The 21,911-nt window shown below is 41.4% G+C and overlaps 1 protein-coding gene across 2 annotated transcripts in view; it reads left to right on the top strand.

The window, feature by feature from the left end:
• Window positions 1-21,911, top strand: part of LTA4H (leukotriene A4 hydrolase) — a 39,816-nt gene that overhangs the window by 9,454 nt on the left and 8,451 nt on the right. For both annotated transcript variants that reach the window (XM_058673061.1, XM_058673062.1), the window contains exons 3-14: window positions 4,716-4,836; window positions 5,634-5,702; window positions 7,281-7,385; window positions 8,733-8,785; window positions 10,105-10,177; window positions 10,443-10,583; window positions 11,438-11,461; window positions 12,235-12,305; window positions 13,425-13,536; window positions 15,180-15,324; window positions 16,523-16,626; window positions 17,165-17,235. In XM_058673061.1, coding sequence (XP_058529044.1) covers window positions 4,716-4,836; window positions 5,634-5,702; window positions 7,281-7,385; window positions 8,733-8,785; window positions 10,105-10,177; window positions 10,443-10,583; window positions 11,438-11,461; window positions 12,235-12,305; window positions 13,425-13,536; window positions 15,180-15,324; window positions 16,523-16,626; window positions 17,165-17,235 — 1,089 coding nt within the window. The remainder of the gene's footprint in view (window positions 1-4,715; window positions 4,837-5,633; window positions 5,703-7,280; window positions 7,386-8,732; window positions 8,786-10,104; window positions 10,178-10,442; window positions 10,584-11,437; window positions 11,462-12,234; window positions 12,306-13,424; window positions 13,537-15,179; window positions 15,325-16,522; window positions 16,627-17,164; window positions 17,236-21,911) is intronic.

Genomic DNA, 21,911 nt, shown 5'->3' with positions numbered 1-21,911 from the left:
AAGACATGCGGTTACAACTCGGGTACATTAACAAACAAAACAGCAAACGTTCACTTTATAATGATATAATGACATCACCCAAACACTCCTTAAAGCAAGAACATCACTTTTGTTAATTTTAAACAATGAGAACGTAATGAGGCAGTGAACATAAAAATTAACTTAATATAAAGACTTGTACTTAAAAATTAGTATACATGATTAAGCAATGCTGTATAGGAAAAAGCACTATATGAATAACATGCATACACCACAACTGATTGGAATTTCAGCCTCCAGGATTTATACTTGCAGGGTGAGGAGCACAGGTGGGGCAATGAGACAGTGGCAGTTTTAAGTTTGTAGCTTCTCTGCAGATTCCCATTTTGTAAACCTGTGAATGTTTGGAACCTGGGGCTGACCCCTCCCAGAGTCTTCTGGCCACAGGCATCTGCCATCACGGTCAAATTTGGATTTACATTCTTTTTTCCAGTGCTGGCCTCTTCGGCACTTAGGACATATTCCAGGGGAGTGACTGTTAAAAGTATCCGCATGGTATTTTTGAGTTGAAGGAAGCATTCTGCAATCTTTTCTAAGGTGTCCTGGCTTGCCACAATTAAAACATTTAGCCTTCATTTGTTTTTGAATAGCAAAAGTTTCAAATGCTGCTAGGCAGGCACGGTGTTTAAATGTCCCTATGTTGCGACAGGCTCTCAGGTAACCCAGAAGATCCTCTCTTTCTTTTATAGGATGAATAACAGCCTGGCAGTCCTCATTCGCATTATCAAAGGCCAGTTGCTTTAACAACAATTTCCTAGTGCCTTCTCCCCTAACTTGTTTTTCTATAGAGTCTGTCAAACGTCTTACAAAATCAGCATAAGATTCTCTGGCTCCTTGAATGACTTTTGTATAACTGCCTGCAAATTCAGACCCAGTTTCAGTTTTCTCCCATGCCCACAATGCTACGTCTCGTATATGCATGAGCGCAGCTTGAGGTAGCTGTATCTGTTGCTCTGTAGTAACCCACTGTCCATCTCCAACCAACATATCATAAGTCAATTGTCCTCCACCAGGGAGTTGCCGACCTGATGCTCCTAAGGACAGCAGTTTTTCCTTAGCCATATCGCTTCTCCACATTTTCCATTGTAAATATTGAGAAGGAGAAAACCCTACTTTTGCTATTACTTCAAAATCATAAGGAATCCAGTTTGCTCCCTGGCTCCAGCCATTTAAATATTCCCACACATAAGAAGAAGTAGGTCCGTAGGACACACAAGCCTTTTTAAAAGCTATGATGGCATTAACATCTAGGCTTTCATAGGTAGGTTGGTTATTTTCTTGACTAAGTATGATTGGAAAAAGCAATCGGAATTCATGAGGTCTCCGGGGAACATCAGACATTTGGAAACATTTTTGATCAGATTTAAGAGCAAGACGACATGGGCTGATATTTAACTGTTGCTTTATCCCAGCCTCATTTACCTCACTAGAGAAATCCTGTGGTTTAACACTGAAAATTTTCTTTTTCTTAGTTCTGATTTCATTTTCAGTCACATTATGGTAACATCTTCCAAGTTTTCTTTTCCTAATTTCCACATCTGAAGTATAAGGCCTTTCTCTTTTAGCTGCATTACAGTGGCATCTCCTCATGGGAGGGTCTCTCACACATTCTTTCTCATCTTCATCTGTAGTAGAAGCCATTTCTTTCCTAGCCACATTACGGTGGCGTCTCCCGTTAGGGAAATCTCTCACAGGCTCCTCTTGGCCATCCTCCTCATCTGTACTATGAGGCGTTTCCTTTTTAGCCATATTACAGCGTCCTTTCCTGTTAGGTGGGCCTCTTAAGGATTCCCTTTCTCTTTCTTCCTTGTCCATACTATGAAACACTTCTTTTTTAGCTACATTTTGGGGGTGTCTCCCCTTAGAGGAATTTCTTGCAGATTCCCCTTCTAAAATTATAATAATAGCTCTAATTAAAGCCGATATAATCCAAAAACTAACTTGAATATCTTCTATCCTTCCGGCCTTTTCACCATTTTTCTGAGTAAAATTCTTAAGTCCAGTTTCTAGTGTCCATTCATCTGGAGACCAAGGATTATATTCACTAACAAGCTCTAAATAAGAATGCAATTGCTGCCTAGTTATCTTCGTTCCACTTTTCACTAAAAAATTCTGCATAAGAGAGATAAAAGACTGTGCCCTACACTGGTTCTGGCCCATTGTCCCACTCACCACTTTCTGTGGGGGTCTCCGCTGCACTTTCTCTTCTTTCAAGTCCCCGTTCAGGCGCCAGTTGTCGCTGTCCCACAGTGATGGACTTGGTGCACGGAGCCGATAATAACACGCGTGGACCCCTGACTGATGGTCAAAAGCCGAGGTTTATTAGTAGCATCAGACTTTATACTCTGAGGGTCATATAGGATAAGGGAGGAAGTGCTGAGCTTATCAACAAAACCATTAATGCTTGTTTGGAACTCCTTTTGTCTTGTATATTCCACCAGGTGTTCTCATATACATATGCAGATGATATCTAATAAGGTATACAAAAGGTAGCCATTTGGTTATTCTCCTCCAAATATTATCCAACCAACTGTAGTCCTGTGCTCACTGACCTTTTCGGGTCACAATGTAACTGAATCATGAGGAAATAATTTTAAGTGATTTGCTTAGTTTTCTTTTCCCTTTTCATCTGTGAATATGTAGCTGTTGGTAAACTGCTCCTACTGCTCTGTTCAGACTGAAGTTTACAGCAAAAAAACTTTGTAATGTCAAGATACTAAGGAGATGCACTGTCTAAATTGCTGCAGGCGAGGATTTCGGAGAAGTGTGATTTCTTTAACCCTCTTCATTTCACAAGCATTTAGAGTGGCAATGGAGGCTGTGCATTCATCAGGAAGTATTTGCAGAGAACCTGGGAAGCTTTTGCAAGCTGCACATTCCTCTTGCTTCAGAGCCCAACTGCTTTTTAAAATGAAATAATAGTCTTCATCTTAATGTCATTAAGGACAGTAATAGCACTGTTGCTGTGTGCTGCTTTGGGGATAAATGCATTAGATGTGTTTATCGTAATCCTGTGGAGCATGGGCTATATCTTACAGATTAGGAAAGGGAATTGCAGAAATAAAATGATCTATTCAAACAAGTATCAGGCAGAATTGCCATATTGGAAGTATGTACCTCTCGTTGATACTTTTGTGTGGAGGAAAGAGGAGCAAAAACCATTTTTCTAGAACAAAGGTGATCTCCATTCATCTGTCTTTCTTTTTATTTTAAAGGTTGGTTTATTTATTTATTTATTTATTTATTTATTTATTTATTTATTTATATTGGAAAGGCAGATATACAAAGAGAAACAGTTAGGGAGAGAAAGATCTTCCATCTGCTGGTTCACTCCCCAAGTGGCTGCATTGGCTGGAGATGCACCGATCTGAAGCCAGGGGCCCAGAGTTTCTTCTGGGTCTCATGCGGGTCCAGGATCCCAAGGCTTTGGGCCATTATCAATTGCTCTCCCAGTGCACAAGCAGGGAGCTGGATGGGAAGTGGAGCATCTGGGATGCGAACTGGCACCCATATGATATACCAGGGGATGCAAGGCTTGGATTTAGTCACTAGGCTATCGCACTAGGCCCTGTCCCCTCATCTTTCAGCAGCCAGTGCTTTCATGCCTTCTCTTCCCCGTCTAAGAAACAAAGAAAGCGCCCAGACATAAGTTGTAGAGCAGGTGACATTAATCCCATTCCACAATTGAAGAAACTATGGCCAAGAAGTTCAAGCGGTTTGCCCAAGTTCACAGCCTCAGCAAGTGTTATGGGCAAGATCAAACACAGGCAGGGCTGTGGGGCCCCACAGTTGTTACTATTTCCTTGTTACACATTTGTTCATTACTGGGTTCAACAGATGTTCAACTCCCTCTAGAAGTCTGTGAATGCTCTGTTCCTTGACTTTATTGTTGGAAACCACCAAGTTTGCAGACCCGTTCTGCTTTGTGGAAGCATCTATACCACCACAGTGGTAGCTGAAGTTCCAAAATTATTTCTTCACTTCCCCACTGTCATAAAAATACCAAAAGGAGTCACAAATGACAAGTGTGTGACACACTGGGGCATGTTCAGCCAGTACTAGTTCCTATGGTGGCTGCAGTAGCAGTGTGCTAGAGGGAAAAGGACACACAGGCTTACTCTCGGCCCCATAGCGAGACTGATGTAGTACTCTTTCTGTCCTTTCTGTACAAGGGTACTTCAAGAAGTTCATCAGGATGGCCAATGCAGTGGCACAGCAGGTTAAATTGCCCCCTGCAATGATGGCATGTTGGAATGTCTTTTCCAGGCCCAGCTGCTCCACTTCTAGTTCAGCTCGCTGGCGATGTGCCTGGGAAGGCAGCAGCAGATGAACCAAGTACCCAATGTGTGCCACCCACATGAGAGACTAGAGTGGCTCAGCCTAATCTAGCCAGGACCGCCGTGGCCATTTGGGGAGTCAGCCAGTGAATGAGAGAACCCTGTCTCTCCTTCCCTGTAATGAATCCTTTAAAAAAAAAAAGTTAACAAAAGAGCAAAATTAATTGTAAATTTATTTTGGTGCCAAAAATTTGGGAATCCTTGTATGATTTTTTTCCATAATACTTATTTTCCATGAAACTCTTTGAAGATCCCTTGTATCATGAGTTTATATTATTCACTGTATTGGGAATATAATCAGAATTATGCGCCACCAATAGTTTTATTTATTTCATGCAGAAATCAAGAGGTCGTGATAGAAATTTCTTTTGAGACATCTCCCAAATCCTCTGCTCTTCAGTGGCTCACTCCTGAGCAAACCTCTGGGAAGAAGCATCCGTACCTCTTTAGTCAGTGCCAGGTAAGAGGATGGTGTATTGTGCAAGAAGTCCCCAGCACCTGCGGTTTCATCAAGCGAGATGGGTGGTGCTCTCACAAATATGAGGCCCTTACTTAATCCGGTGTTTTATTTTATATTACAAAAGTTATATGCTTTCATTTGTATCTCTTGTTGTTAACACATTGTGCATTATTTTTGAGTTAATCTTTTATTTGGAATCATGTTCACCTAAATTATATTTTCTAGGTATTGTTTATTGTAGTACCTACAAAGTGCCATAGGTTGGGCGCAAATATGTACTGGTTTTGAAGCAATCTAAAGAAATGGGAAGTCACTACCCACAGGTCACCACAGTGGAGTTTCTCCAGGTTTTTCTCACAGATTTGCAACTATTTAACATATAGCTAAGGATAAAGAATTACAATTAGGGACAACCTGTTCATAAGGATTTTAAAAACATCAAGCTTTGCTGAAAGAAAAAGGATCTCATTTTGCTAGCAATTAAATCGTGATTGTTGCACATTTACCATCTTTCCATTGAAGTAGGTACTATGCGTATTTAATCATCCTGACATTCATTCCTGTGTGATAGACGTCATACTAGGGTCAGGTGTCTTGGGATGCAGGTGTATTAAAAAGTAAGCCATATTGGCACCTGATTTAGATGTGTGTGTGTGTGTGTGTGTGTGTTTGTCACTTGAAATATCTTCAAAAGCCAAAAGACCTGTTCTTGTTTTTAAAATGAATATGTCAGAAGAACAATGGTTCCATATTAACGGTTTCTGAAGAACTTGCTGTTGTTGCTTTTCTTTTCCCAGGCAATCCACTGCAGAGCGATCCTCCCTTGCCAGGACACCCCTTCTGTGAAGCTCACCTACACCGCAGAGGTAAAGGGTGCACACTGTCAGCTAAAGTGAACAAGCCCAGAGTGGTGTGAGAGATCAACACAGATGAGGACTGAATCTTTACAGCTAGAGATATTTTACGTAATGAAGTTCTACTTTTGAAATACATAGAAGCGTGGCAATAGACCTCATTCTGAGTTATCAGGCACGTTAGCAGGGAGCTGAACGGGAAGCTGAGCAGCCGGGACTTGGCCTGTGCCTCTGTAATGCCAGCAATGCAGGCTTTACCCAACCGTGCCACAGTGCTGCCCCCTAAAGGCAGTTTGAGAAGATAGGTGTCGTTCTGCTTTTGAGAGGGAACTCAGAATTCTGAAACTAAAACCAAGACTTTTGAAGCTTTTTTTTTCTTCTAACTTCCAAAAATTGGTGCTTCCGCTTTCCTGTGAATGCCCTCTGTAGCCCTATGTGGATTTATGGGCGTATATTGCAGACTTTTTCATATGTGTACATTTCCAATTTACTCCTGAAGTAGGTGCTGATAACTTGGGCAGAAAACTGGACTGTATTTAAACTCCATCCCAGAGGCCAGGACGGAGACCAAGCAAACTGACCTTGATCCCCCATCATCCTGTAAGCACACCACACCCAGTGTAGTGCTGTGGAATGCCATACACATCCAAAGTTGTGTGCCCTTCGTCACTGCCTGATGACTGTGTGAGCTTGGTCAGTTCTCACAGCCTCACGTCCTCAGTTGACTCTTGTGGCCAACACAGCGTGGCCTCTCGGAGGGGAGGAGATGAAACTCGATTTCCTGCAGCCTGCTTTTGGGCACTGGGTTTGTGGTCGTTGCAACGGTCATTCAAGGAACTCTCCTTCTGTGCCTGCTTCAGTGTTGGTTGCGAGGCTTGAGCTGTGGGGTGGACACTTGCTGGATCAGGACGGTCCCGGGGACAATCCTTGATGCCAGCTGCTATTGGAAATGAAACTCCTTGAACCATAGAGCCAGGATGTACATGTCAGGGCCGTATGATTTTGCCCCATAAGGATTTTTCTTTTTCCCATACATATTTCTGAGAAAATTCTTTCACCTTTTTTTTTTTGGCAGTAAGTTTTAACTTCTCTCATTAACCCTTGAAGTACTTATTTGTGGAATGTGGGTATATGTTTAGAATGTTTTTAAAAATATTTGAAACTGGATTTTCTGGCCCTTCAGGATTGTTCTGGGCTGTGCATGGGTTGTGTGAGCTGTCTTTCTGAGTGTGGCGCTGGGCCCTATTATTTGCTCCTTTTAACAACTCTGTGACATTTTGCCCTTGTGTTTTGGGAAAGCGGGGGCTCAGGGAGGTTGTCTGCCTATGTCTGCAGTTAGTTGGGAGGCCCAGCTGGGCCTTGAATCCAGTTTCTTTCACAGCTCTGCTCTTATGGTGCCTGCGATGAATGGTGCACATTCATTTTGGAGGAAGTCAGTTTTACCCATTGCTTCTTCTATTCACACATTTTGTGTTCATGCTCTGTTTATTACGTAAGGTAGTTATTAAAGAGGTAGTGCATGGATACATGTAGTTTAAAAAGCATGGAGCCTTTTACTTCTGAACAGAAATAACTCTTCTTCTTAATTAGGTATCAGTCCCTAAAGAACTGGTGGCACTTATGAGTGCCATTCGTGATGGAGAAGCACCTGACCCAGAAGACCCAAGCCGGAAAATATATAAATTCAACCAAAAGGTAAGATTGCAGGATCTAGATTTTTGTTTGTAGTTATTAGTGAATTAGAATGAGCTTTTATCTGTCCACAGAGCAAACTTAACTTTTGCAATAGCTTGGTGTTAGAAAGCAGTCTTTGAGTTGGTTGGTTGGTTTTGCTTTCTTCCTTTCGTGTGTGCGTGTGCGTATTTGAAGGATCTTGTTCCATCAACAGAGTTTTGAGTTGAAGAAGCAGATTGCTGGCCCAGTAGGACATGTGCCTGATTGCATTTTCCTCATTCAGTTAGTAGCAGGTTCCCTGATCTTTTTAGGGTAATAACCTTTGCCTAGTTTGGTACTACAGTGTGGGCTTGTGACTGCCAAGGGTATTTATACATGAGAAAGCTATCTTGAACCAGAAAAATATTATTTTACGGTTCTGTAAGTTAACTCTTGTTTAGCTAGTAATTGGAGTGTGTCTGTAACTTTTAATGAGTAGGCTCTGTGTGTGTGTGTGTGTGTGTGTGTGTGTGTGTGTGTGTGTGTGTTAGAGATTTTCTAAGCTGTTCCTATTTCAACTACTGTGTTCCCTGCTCCCATTCCTTTGGGATCCTCTTAATGCTGGCTTATTTTGCTTGTATTTAGAATATACAGTGGATTTGTAAAACAAGACAAAAAAATTAGAAGCATATTTGAAAAGGCAGGAGAATAAGGTAGAAAAAATAGGGGAAAACGTAATTGCCTTCTTACAGCTTCCTTTTGGAGAAGTGCTACAAACGTACCTTCTAATTCCATGTGCAATCATGTTCTTCATGTGTTGGAAGATTTTTTTTCCTTGTAGAAGAGAAACTGGGCCTGATGTGATAGCTTAATTGTCAAATCCTCTCCCTGAAAGCACCAGGATCCCACATGGGTACTGGTTTGTGTCCTGGCTGCTCCACTTCCCAATCCAGCTGCCTGCTTGTGACCTGGGAAAGCGGTGAAAGACAGCCCAAAGTCTTGGGACCCTGCACCCGCGTGGGAGACCTGGAAAAAACTGGCTTCAAATGAGTTTAGCTCCAACATTTGCAGCCATCTGGGGAGTGAAGCAGTGGATAGAAGATCTTTCTCTCTCTCCTCTGTGTAAATCTGTTTTTTTTTTTTTTAAATCCCTGCCCTTCAACTTACCTTTAAAAAAAAAAGGAGAAGAAAAAGGGAAACATGTTTTGAAAGATTTTATAGCACAATCTCTAACTTTCCCCTTAAAAATGAGAACTATGTTAGAAGTATTAAAAAAAAATCTGGAGGTTATAAAAGGAATTTACTTAATAATTTTTAGGATGAATTATATTCTGCAACATTTTTGAACACTAATGCGAGTTTGTGGTGTTTGTGTATTTGCACACTTAGGTCCCAATACCCTGCTACCTGATTGCTTTAGTTGTTGGAGCTTTAGAAAGCAGGTGAGTTTTTGTACAAATCTTGAGGTTTGTTGGAATAGCCAGCCATGAGCATCTTGAACAATTCTGTCTAGATCAACTAACACATCGTTTGTGAGCTTCTCAAGATATAAGCTGACTGGTCTGGAAAAATTCATACCTGATCTTAAAATTTAGGCATTGAATTAATTTTATATTGAAGACGTGTTATCAGTTATAGATTTTCTAAGCATTGAAAAATGAGCATGCTCTGACCTCTTAACTAGAGACCTGGATTTCTAATGTAAACTTGAATATCTCATGTCACTAATTTCCGTGTCCTCACCTTTGAAAGAATGGTATCTGCTTATCCTGTCTCCTAGGGCAATTGTATGAAACAAATGTGACAACATATATTAAAGTATTGGAAGCTGATAAAATTATGGAACTGTAAGATGTTGATTACAGTTTTACCAACAGCTGAAGTGTCCTTCCTTCATAATTTTTTGTTCTGATTTACAAACTAAAAATTTTGAATATCTGTAGTTATTACTGTTTATGGATTGCTAGAATTGTGGGCGTGTGGAAGAAGATCTAGTTAACCCAGATTCAAACTCATGCTCCAGACTTTACTAACTGTATCCACAGTTATTCTCCATTTAGAAAACAGAAAGAATAATTTGCACTTCAAAGGTGTTATTTTTGTGAGAACTAATAGACCTTACAAATGTAAAGCTCCTGGCCTAAATAATTATAATTGTCATAGCAGATATCCCAAGCAATGTCTTAACCTTGAGCCAAGTAGAATTTGCCACCCCAGCATTTCTTTTTAAAAATTTTTTTATTTATTTACTTATTTTAAAAATTTTTCCATATTGATCACATAGTTGATCAGGGTGCGAAGGATCAAAGTTTAGGGAAGATTGGGTGAACTCATTGTTTCCAAATTTGCTATTTCTTCTTGTTGTTTCTGCACCCCAGCATGTCTAATGTGCGCCTCAGTGATGTTAAACGTATTTGCGTGGTGGTAAAACGTAACTGCACAACTTTCACATTGCAGCATTGCAGTTCTTTACCCATCAAATGGCAACTCTGCTTTGCATCCTCCCTTACCAGCAGGCTGACTATTGGTGGGAGTGCTTCCTCTCTGTTTTCCTTGGACCTTGGCTCTGCCTGCTTAGGCAGCTATGGGTCTGGGATTGCACGTGCAATAGCATGTTTGTCCCTCAGGACGCTTCACTTATCCCTGCCCTTATGTACACCAAAAATCCACTCCCACTGTAGCGTGAGACTTTAAGTCCTTCCTAGACTCAAGATGAGCATTTTGCCTTGAATTTCTTTTCATTAATCTTTTTCGTTTACAGGCAGATTGGCCCAAGAAGTTTGGTATGGTCTGAAAAAGAACAGGTGGAAAAATCTGCTTTCGAGTTTTCTGAGGTTGGTCCTATACTCATGCAGTGGGTTTTTGTTTGTTTGTTTTTTAGATTTAGTATTTTGAATATGAAATGTGATGGATTTAAGTGAGAGTAAAAATATGTTTTGTTTTATGTGAATTTTTAATTGTTCCTTTTAAAAATCATTTCAATTGAAATAATTTCATTACCATAGTAATTTCATTACCTTCATAGAAGGCAATATATACTTTTAAGATATTATGGTAACCAGACATGCAAATTCATATACTTTCTTTTTTTTTTCCCAGACTGAATCTATGCTTAAAATTGCAGAAGATCTGGGGGGACCCTATGTCTGGGGACAGTATGACCTGCTGGTCCTGCCCCCATCCTTCCCGTATGGTGGCATGGAGAACCCTTGCCTTACATTTGTTACTCCAACCCTTCTGGTGAGTGTGAATATCTCATTTCCAGTTAAGATCTTCTCAGAAATCAGCCTAGCTCAGTAGGAATCTCAGACTTATAACAAAAAAGAACCAAAATTTGTTTTTTTTCATATACCCCTTGCTTCTAACTTTATTACCTATTATGGTTATCATAACCTTTTTTTCCAAAAGAAAATAATTTTGACACTTGGGGAAAGACAATATTATTGTTCAGGATGTTTTGAGGTGTTGAGAGGTAGGAGTGCTGTGTAACAACCATCCATTGAAGAATAATCTATCCAGACAATGAAACTACTCCGTTTACAGTCGGCCTGTGTACTGGTTACCAAAACAAAACAAAACAAAACCTCCCAGGGCACTGCCTGCAGGAAAGGAGCAGACTTGAAGTTTGCATTTTGCTGTGTTTTGTTTGCCTTGTAAACTCCTTTAAATCCTTCCGAGAACCAGGTGACTAAGGAGTTAACAGCTAAATTAATAAAATGAAATACTCCACAGAGCACACCCAACATCTTAACCTTCTCTTATGTTGAGAGTAGTAAGGGGAGAAAGGTACTGATAGGTGAGTAAGAGCAGATACAGAGAGATGGGATGAGAAGTGTTCCCTGCGAGTTAGAGACAAGCATACTGCCTTCTTGCAGTTGGAAAAATGCCCTAGGATTCCAGAGCAAGGAAGAATGATATCATTTTTTTTTCAGTCTGGCATTTATTGTTTTGTTTTCATAACAGATGTCTCTTTTGAGCTGTTTGAAGTGCCAGCATAAAAGTACAGTAGATTATCAGTTATATGCTAGGTGCTGAAGTAGGCAATGTTGTAGCTATAATAATCCTAAGGTAATTTTCTTTCTTTTTTTTTGTAGGCAGGTGACAAATCACTGTCCAATGTAAGTTGAAATTTCTTCATATAATCTTACCCTCAAAAAGCATTCAGTCAGTTGATTTTAATATATGCATTGTCTGGGAGGGGTTTAACCTAACATACCAAGTCGGAGTGTCTGGGTTTGAGTCCCCAGCTCCTGACCCCAGCTTTGTGCTGACATGGACCCCAGGAAGACAGTGGTGATGACACAAATCATTGAGTTCTTGCCACCGAGTGAGAGACCTGGATTGAGGTCCTGGCTCCTGGCTTCACTCAGCCATAACCTCCAGTAGTCGTCTCAGGACCTAACCAATGCAACCTCTCTCTGCTTCTCAAAGAAATAAATAAGTAAATATTTTTTTTTAGAAAAGGAAGGGAAAAAAAAATATTGGGAGATGTTTGGGAGTTCTCATCACATGACATTATTGCATTAACCATGATATCTAACAAGCTTATGAAAATTTTATGGTGTGATTATATGTTAGTGAGATATTTTTTGTAGAGTGATGTATCAATGTAATATTTTCTAAGTGATGTTTTCTTTCTAATTATTTTAACCATGCCATTTTTGTCACATTTGTCTAAATTGTATTTTTTTTTGCCTGAGTAACTTTCTGATATCTCAGCTAATTAAAAAAAAATTGAATAGTGAGAATCGCTTCTCGGCCTTTTGGCTAAGATCAAGTGTAAAAATTGAATAGTGAGGTAGAGTTGAAAGAATAATAATGTTTAAGTAATGATGCATTTTAAGTTAAGGCAATTAATCTTACTATTAATCATTTATACTGCTTCCTTTAGGTCATTGCACATGAGATATCTCACAGTTGGACAGGAAACCTAGTGACCAACAAAACCTGGGATCACTTTTGGTAAGATTTCTAAAATTATTTTAATGGTCCTTTACCAATGTCTTTCCCATCACTCTAAATTGGTTTAAGTCTAAATCTTTGGGTTTCGGGCTTAGCATGATGGCTCAGTGGCTAAATCCTCACCTTGCAATCTCTGGGATCCCAAATGGATACTGGTTCATATCCTAGCTGCTTCCCTTCCCATCCAGCTCCTTGCTTGTGGACTGGGAAAGCAGTCGAGGATGGTCCAAAGCCTTGGGACCCTACACCCGTGTGGGAGACCTGGAGGAAGCTCCTGACTCCTGGCTTCAAATCTGCTCAGCTCCAGCTGTTGCAGCCACTTGGGGAGTGAACCAGCAGACAGAAGAGCTTTCTGTCTCTCTTTTGCTCTGTAAATCTGCCTTTCCAATAAAAATCAATTTTAAAAAATTGGGTTTTGTTGATGCTGCTGTCTCTTTGGTAGGACGTGATTTAATGAAGCAGCATTCCAGAAGATGGTGTTGGAAAGGGTCTGTGGGTTCAGTTTATGCTTGTGACTCAATTCCCAACATGGTGACATTTTAGTATGCTGATAAATGAAAATCCAGAACTGATTTTTATTTTGTCTGGTGCCCTCTGCTGGTCCAGCCTTCTTGTCTCTCTTGAACTGACTGCCTAGAGCCGCATAGGCCGCCTGCTCAAACTGTGCTAGTTCTGCCTTGTGGCTGCTTCCTACATGGAAAAGCCAAATAAGTTACTGATTAAAATGACTCTTCTGCTGGCTCTACCTTCAGACCAGAGAAGGTCTCCCTAAGAAGCCGTGGAACTTAACTGGACAATAAGATGCTGGACTCTATGCTTGGTATATACTTGCAATGAAGGAATCTCAACTGAATTTGAACTGTGGTTATGCAACAAGGTGGAGGAATCCACCATGGTGGGAGGGTTAGGGGAGGGGTGGGGGGAATCCCAGTACCCATAAAACTGTCACATAATACAATGTGATTAGTAAATAAATAAAAAAAAAACTTTTATGCTGTCATCATGAAGCTAAATATTGAATGAATAAAGTGTTTTAAATCCTGTTTATAAAAAATGACTCTTCCTCTGCTTTGTCATGTTTTCGGCTTATTTGTTTGTTTTTAATTTTTTTTTTTTCAGGCTGAATGAAGGACATACTGTGTATTTGGAACGTCACATTTGTGGACGATTGTTCGGTGAAAAGTTCAGACATTTTCATGCTCTGGGAGGCTGGGGAGAACTACAGAACACAGTAAGTGAATTAAGACCCTTACAGGCACTCAAACTGAAATTTTCTGAACCGTCTCTACTAAGATATCAGTAAGAAAGTCACTTTTGTGGGTGTAGAAGTGAAGCAGAAGCTAGTCTAGTACTCAATTGATGCATGTCATCATTGTCCGGTGGAAGGTAGTGTCTCTGTTGGAAACTGAAGGATCTCACTGGATCTTCACTGTTGTAATAGAGCTGGTATGTGTTTGAATTTTGGTTTTAGTATATTTACGTCATTTTTAGAAATTAAACACATAATTTTCTTAATGTTTGCATGGATTGGAATCCATAGAGAACATTGGTTGTTCATTCAATCATCAGTTTTAGAGAAATGAAGGAAAGGGTTTGGAACTGTTCATCAGTGTGTATGGTGGGGAGCATTATTTGGACTAACCAAACCTGAATAGGGTTGTGTAGTAATCAAATCAAAAATGGGCCAGTTCCCCAAAAACAAAAAAACCACAAGATTCAGAGCAGTTGAACAAAAGGAGCCATTTACCGGAGTTAATGTAACACAACTCTCTTGCAGGAAAATTAACTGTGAGATGATTCTAGATTCTAGAAAAAGTCAAGCAGATCTTGAAACTGAACTTTGTGGTAATTTTTTTGAATACTTTCACTGACTGAGTAGTAATTATGAAACCCAAAGGAATAATGGGAGATAGGACTGTTTGATCCAGGTCTGTTTCTACATGTTGATTTTGATGTTGACTCCCAGTCTTCAGTGAGGACAGAAGATCTTCCCTCCCTGGGAAGGGGGACACTATCTCTGAAGGACAATCCACTCCTTCCTTTTAGACTGGTGGAACTCTTCCTTCACCTGCTGGGTTTCAGTTGCCTTTAGCTCAAAATAATCTGTAAGCAACAATGGCTATTTTGGGATGACATTTTCGTCTCTTCCAGAGATAATTGAAACACTGAACCTAAACAAATAGCCAACCATTTTTCTGACATCACAGATGTTGGACAAAAATTTGCAAATCTACCCAGTGGAAATTTGTTTGCAGTATCCACATGTGAATTCAAGATTGCTTTTCTCACAGTATAAAACCTTTTATTTATTCATTTGAGAGGCAGAGTGAGAGCTCCCATCCATCAGCCCACTTGTGTGTGGTGGCTGGAGCTGGGCCAAGGCTGAAACTAGGAACTAGGGACTTACTACACATCTCCCACGTGGGTGGCAGGAGCCCAACACCTTGAGTCATCACTGCTGCTCCAAGAGTCACGTTAGAGGACACTGAAGCCAAGAATCAGGACTGGGTGTTGTACCAGGGATTCCAAAATGGGATCCGGACGTGCCAACTGGCATTTCAATTGTTACGTCAGTAGCCTGCCCTGGGCCTGTGTCATTTTTAAGTGCTCCTTGAAAGCCAAGTTTGCTGACTAGGCGTTGAATCACTAGAAGTCTTTTTATAATAAAATCTGTTATTGGATGAGAAATTTCAGGGGCCATGATATAAACGGCCATTGTGTTAATGGATTTTTCAGACATTTTGGTCAACATGTCATACTACTTCCCATCTCTAAGTTTATGTAAGTCTGGATTTCTTGAAGTTGTGCCTCTGCGTGCTGATGCAGTGTACCAATCTCCACAGATGAGCTTTTTTCTTATTTCTTGTCTTGCAGATAAAGAGTTTAGGGGAGACACATCCTTTCACCAAACTTGTGATTGATTTGACCGATGTGGACCCTGACGTAGCATATTCTTCGGTTCCCTATGAAAAGGGCTTTGCTTTGCTCTTTTACCTTGAACAGCTCCTTGGAGGACCTGGTGAGCAGTTAGCATTTTCTGATTCCTGTTTTTGAAGGTCATAACAAGAAATTAGGAAGAATTCTAAATTGTTGATGTTGTTCCTTAGAATTGCAAGTGACCACGGAATTCTAAATTGCACTGCATGACTCTAAAAAATAAAAAACTCATTGGTAATTTTAAAATTAAGACAGTATGAACTCATTGAAAAATTTCTGTAGCACAAAAGTATATAAATAACTAGTGAGAGTCTCCCCCCTGTTCTTCACTCCCATGGGGCTACCCTAACCACAGGTTGCAGTTTGGTGTGTGTCTCTAGATTATTTTCAAGTATAAATGAACAAGCAGATAGATATGTACCTATAGTACTTTTTCTTTAAAAATTATATGAAAGAGTGATAGAGTGAGACAGAGAAAGAGAGAGAGAGATCATCCATACACTGACTGACTTCTGAAATACTCACACTGTCCTGGGTAGGGCTGGCCAAAGCTAGAAGTCTGGAATTCCACTGAGTTTCCTGCATGTGTGGCAAGGACCCAAGTACTTGTTCCATTTCTGCCTCCTGAGGTGCATTAACCAGAAGCTGGATCAGCAGCAGAGCTTAGCCTGGCGCTCTGATTGGGATGCTGTTGCCCCTTAGAAAGTTATTTTAATTGTATAAGAAGTGGAAAACAGGTACAGAGGTTATTTTTGAGAAACTACAACCACATAGCTTTTAATGTAGTTGAGAAGCAAACAGAGCTGCCATGCGCTGGCTCTCCAAATCCCATCAAGGCATGGGCAAGACTGGGCCAGGCCACCCAAGCTGGTACCAGGAACTCAGTTCCATCTTCCCAGGCAGGTGCTGGGCACCCTGCTGTCTGAGCCCTCATGTGCTGCATTTGCAGCTGCACACAGGCCGGAAGCTAGAATCATGAGTGAAGTTAGAACTTGAACTCGGACACTGCAGCGCAAACACTGACATCCTAACTCCGAGGTCAGATGGCTGCCCCACTTTTCAGGTTTGCTGCACTCAGCGTTTTGCATCTCTCCTCAGTTCTGCTTCAGGACACCAGAATCTCTTAGACTCTTTTTATGTCGCAATTGTGTGTCACTATGGAGATAGGATCTGAGTTTGTGTCATCTGCCCTGGTCTGGTCAGGTGTCCATTGCTGATGGACTTGAAGGTCTGCTCTCCCCTAGGTCCATCTTTCTTTTCTTTTTATTTTTTGCTTCTAGAGGTTTTCCTAGGATTCTTAAAGGCTTATGTCGAAAAGTTTTCCTACCAGAGCATAACCACTGATGACTGGAAGGATTTCCTGTATTCCCACTTTAAAGATAAGGTTGGATTTTTAAATCTTTCTTTCATGCTCAGTGTTTTCTCGTTTATACTATTTGTTAAACTGCTTTGAATTAAAAAGAGTATTGATTCAGAAAATTTTTAGGAAGAAACAGTTTTTTTTCCTGTTTAAAGTGCAATCTGAATAACATGAGCTCATGTCTAGAACTTTTGTATCTCAGAAAGGACCTAAATAGTATGGTTCTGACTCTTATTTTTCCTGTGCCGTTTATGTTCTTGCTTTAATTACTTAACAGAAGATAAATGATGAACATATAGTCATTTAGAAAACAAGCTTAGCTGAGGTCACAGTTAATGTTAATCCTTTTAATTTAATCATTTCACGTTATGGTATGTAGATCGAAGCATCTTGTTGTAGCCAATAAATGTGCATACTTAAAATTTACCAATGTAAAATATTAATAAAAAGGAAAAGAGATCTAGAAATTATCTTGACATGACATATTAGACAAAATGATAAATTTAAGAATTTAATTTAAAAAAAACTGAAAAGGTTATTCTGATTTTCTTACTGTTCCCAGGTTGACATACTCAATCAAGTAGACTGGAATGCGTGGCTCTACTCTCCTGGCCTGCCTCCCGTGAAACCCAAGTAAGTACCTTCCTTCTCAATGCTAAATCTGAGGCTTTTGTGCCTTCCCTAAGCCTTCTCCGGCGAGGACAATGTTCATGGAATTTGGACCTTAGCTTAGAGGCCAAAATAGTGATTTCCATGACTAACAAATTTTAGTTTGCTTGGTTTGTTGCAAATAATTGTTCACTGTCTCCTTTTTTCACACCATGAATGAGAGATATAGAGAATAATCTAGGGTTCCTTCCTTCGGACTTTTATAGTAAGGAAAGTAATGTTTAGGTGTCACATTGTTACAACCGTTCCAGAAGAGACAGCTTAGGTTTTAGTTAGTTAAAGTGTCTTGCCCAAGGTTCCAGGGATACTAAGTGTCAGGAATTGAGAGTCAAGCCTCATAGTCTTTGTCTCAGCATCCTGCCTTTTAACTGTGCATGCTCGTGAAGTCAGGGACCTGAACCCTGGTCTTCCATGAGTCTGATGGCTCGTTGCCCTTCCTTGGGACACCGGGATTGGACTGCCAACTATTCCCAAGTGAAATAGCCCCATTTGATGGATGTGCAGCTGCAGGAGATAAGATAGACGAGTCATGGTGGTGTTTGTCAAAACATTTTAAATAACTATGCTGGGGAGGGGTGGGTTGGAAAGCTACTGGGAGTTGAGAATATAAAAAGGTGTGGTTAGCACTCCGCATTAACCAGGCAGTCGCAGTATCGGAGCCTGGTGCAGAAACGGGAGCTCAGAGCTGGAAAGAGCTGATGGCAACAGGATTGCTGATTCTGTTTCAGATGTAGGAAGATGGCACACACTTTCAGTAAACTCTTTTAGTGTAAAAAAAAGGAAAAAAAAAGTTTGTAATTTTGTCCAGCAATTGGTAGTTTCAAAAGTGCCATCATTTAGATTGGTTCTTAGAACAATTTTAGCAGAAATACTGGAGGCCCAGAATAACACATGGAAAACGAGAAAAGCAAGGAACAGCTGCAAGGAGTGCTCTCTGAGGGTGTAGAAACTGTTAGTAACTGATTGATCGTGGTGAGCAAAAAGGAATTAAAATGAGCAGAGATGTACAAAAGTTCTGTTTAATCCAGCATATGCTGACTGAGTGGCAGCCACTGTTCAGGTGAATGCCAAACAAGGAACTCACAGAGTAAATACGAAAGTATGCATGACAGGTTGTGCATCCCTATTGGAAATATTTGGGACTAAGAGGTTTCATGTTTTCGGAATTTTGAATCTGCATAGATTCAAAGACTGGTCTAGCTTTCCAGTCAGCCCACAATTCTGAAATTGAACGTATTCTAAAATCTAAGAGTTTTTGAGTTTCATGTCAGCCTTCAAAAGTTTTACTTAGGCTCAAGCATTGTGGCATAGTGAGTAAGACCGCCACCTGTGATGCTGGCATCCCCTGTGGGTGCCGGTTCGTGTCCTGGCTGCTCCACTTCTGGCCCAGCTCCCTACTAATGTGCCTGGGAAAGCAACGGAAGATGGTCGAAGTGATTGGGCCCCTGCACCACGTGAGAGACCCAGATGAAGCTCCTGGCTCCTGGCTTTGGATCAGCCCAGTTCTGGCTGTTGCAGCCATTTGGGAAGTGAACCGATGGATGGAAGATATATCTGTTTCTCCTCTCTTTTCTACCATTCAAAGAAATAAATAAATATTTTGAAAAAAATTTTAAATTAGATTTTCAGGTTAAGGGAGTTGAACCCACAGTTATAATAAATGGAAGTATTTTAATAAAATACCTGTTAAATGCTATGAGCAAGTAAACCACACACTGGCATGGCTGTCGACTTGTACATCACCCTAGAGGTTAATTACGAAGAAGGATACGAAGTGTGACGGTCAGCCTATGGAACTGTATCATACAATAATAATAAATAAGTAATAAATAAATAAATAAAATTAAAGTTTTTAAAATGTGCTGTTCAGAACCTTAATGGTTCTCCACCAAAATAGAGACAACAAAATAGAATAAAGATCACAAAGCAGTTTCAGCTATTCACTGTTAAGAAGGCTTCGGGAAGAACTGACTTAAAAAGTGCTCAAGTGACCGGCAGTGTCACTGCTGGAGCCTGAGAAAAACAGTGTAGCTTTTAAAGTTAGTCATGTCCAGAACTCATTTCAGTGTCTCAGTTAGGACATAAGACATTGGCCCTTGCTTTCAAAGCTAAGGAAAATCTGAATGAAAAGTGAGTTCTGCTAAGGTGTTTGATATCACACTACTATGGGATCCTTTGGGGGCGTGGTTCATTAGTCATCGAAGGGTAAAAGGACCCTGGAATGGTTCGTGTGCCCAGGGGTCCCGTACAGAGACCCAACCCATGGAAAATGCTGTGATCTGCTCCAGTCCAGGAGGTTGACGTGCATGTCCCTCTGGTGCTGAAGCGTTCTCATCTTTGTGTGCATTTTAAATATCTTTTGGAGCCATCCCTGTCTCCCCATTTTCACCGCCACTGTATGAGATGGATCTGACATGATGGCTTCCTCCTAGAAAACTGCTCTGGCCTACAGAGTGGGCACCCAGGTCCTTTCCCAGCCCCTCCCAAGCACCGTCCACAGTAACACTACAGCATGCTCTTGAAAAGGCGGCTGTGTCACAGCAGCCCCTACTTAGCAGACAGCCAGCAGTCCCAGGACTGTCAGGCTAACAGTCTAGCTGCTAACAGTCTGACGTCCGTTGGTTCAGTGAGCCTGGCATTTTGGGGTCTCCAGTGCGCAGAGCACCTGACTTCGCTGGTCCCCTCCACCTGCAGTATCCTTTGCCCCTTGAATTCCAAGCTCAGCTCAGGTACACTGCCTCACGAAGCAACTCTCAGGCTCTTGAGCCAGCTCGAAGCTCCCACCAGAGAGCTTGCTGGGGCCATGGTTTGCCTCTTTCTAGCAGTTGCCATATTTACCCTTAACTTAACATATTTACCCTTAACTTGTGTGGTGACGAGCATGCTCCGCTGCACTGCATCATAAACGCCAGGGGAGAAGGGGAGCAAGGTTCCTGTCTGGTTTTGCTCATGTTTCTCAGGTCTTTGCCATAAAGAGAGATGGTTTCCTTTCCATGGGCTAATTCCTAATTTGTTTACCTACATGGAGAAGGCTGTTTCAGGAGACTATGACGCAGACCAGGCGAAGGTTTTCCGCTGACCTATTATCCTGTATGAAATCAGTGCTAAGTACAGTGATTTCCAGCCAGAACAGGTCAGGACCTCTGACCTCTCTTGTGCTTGAGGGGAAACATGGTAGCTTGCCTGCAGCTCCCCCATGGCCCCTACGGCTGCTTGGAAGGAGAAAGCTGTCTTGGCCCCTTTGTGACCTCCCATAGAGAACAAACAAGGAGACTTGGTCACAGCTCAAAACTTTATTCAAACCCTAAGGGCTGCCACCCGTCTCCATTCTCTAATGTAAACATTCCACAGGAAACAAGCACGATTTATGGACAAAGCAGGATGTTTTACAAGAGGGGCACATGTTCTTTATCATTGTTGTAAAACGTGACATTTATTTTCTAAGCTGAGAAAACGGATAACTTGCTTTGCCTCATGATCATAAGGTAGCACCTCTAAAAGGAAAGGAATAAAGTCATCCCCCAGTGACATGAGGGTCTAGTGTCTGAAACAGTGTGTGTTATGTAACAGCAGGTGCTCACAGATGTGTCGCATGGTTAGATAGTTAGAACAAGAGGAAGTAAGATCCAGGAAGATAAGGACTTTGGATCCCCAAAGTCTGGAGCATACCTGAATTCTGCATAGGCCCTCAGGGGCCCAGCTCTTTCCACGTGCTTCAACTAGTGCTGCTTGTGCTTCTGGCCGTCTCACTGAGGATGGTCAGATATCTCACAACATACCTTCTTAGATGAGGCCACTAACATTCAAGTCCAGTGAAGGTTTGATATTTCCATCACTTTAAAGTTGTTTAAATTTTTAAAAAGATTGATTTATTTTTATTGAAAAGGCAGATTTCCAGAGAGAAATGAAGGCAGAAAAAAAGTCTTCCATCTGCTGGTTCACTCCCCAGATGGCCGCAGTGGGTATAGATGAGCCGTTCTAAATCCAGAATATTCTCTTGGGTCTCCCATGCCAGTGCAGAGTCCCAAGGCTTCGGGTCATCTTCCACTGCTTTCCCAGACCCTACACAAGGAGATGGATGGGAAGTGGGGCAGGCAGGACATGAACCAGCACCTATATGGGATCCTGGCACTAGCAGTAGGAAGATTAACCGATTGTGCTATCACAATTGAAAGAGTTACACAGAGAGGGGAGCGACAGAGAGAGATCATCCTTTCACTGGTTCATTCCCCAAAGGACTGCAATAACTAAAGCTGAGCCAGTCAAAGCTGGGAAACAGGAGTTGATTGCGGATCTCTCGTGTGGGTGCAGCTTCCCAAGGCATTGGGCCATCCTCCACTGCCTTCCCAGACCATTAGCAGGGAGATGAATTAAAAGTGGAACAGCCAGAGATCCTTGCATCCTCCAGGACCTCATATGGGCTCCAGTTTGTGTCCCGGTTGTTCCACTTCCCATCCAGTTTCCTGTTTGTGGCCAGGGAAAGCATCAGTAGAGGATGGTGCAAGGCCTAAGGACACTGCACCCGTGTGGGAGACCCAGAGGAAGCTCCTGGCTCCTGGCCTTGGTGCGGCTCAGCTCCAGACATTGCAGCCACTTTGAGGAGTGAACCAGCGGATTAAGATCTGTAAAGTCTATAAATC

The sequence above is a fragment of the Ochotona princeps genome, chromosome 15 (genome assembly GCF_030435755.1).
Source record: "Ochotona princeps isolate mOchPri1 chromosome 15, mOchPri1.hap1, whole genome shotgun sequence".
NCBI lineage: Eukaryota > Metazoa > Chordata > Mammalia > Lagomorpha > Ochotonidae > Ochotona > Ochotona princeps.
The sequence above is the reverse complement of the archived record's forward strand: the minus strand, read 5'-3'. Positions and strand labels throughout refer to the sequence as shown.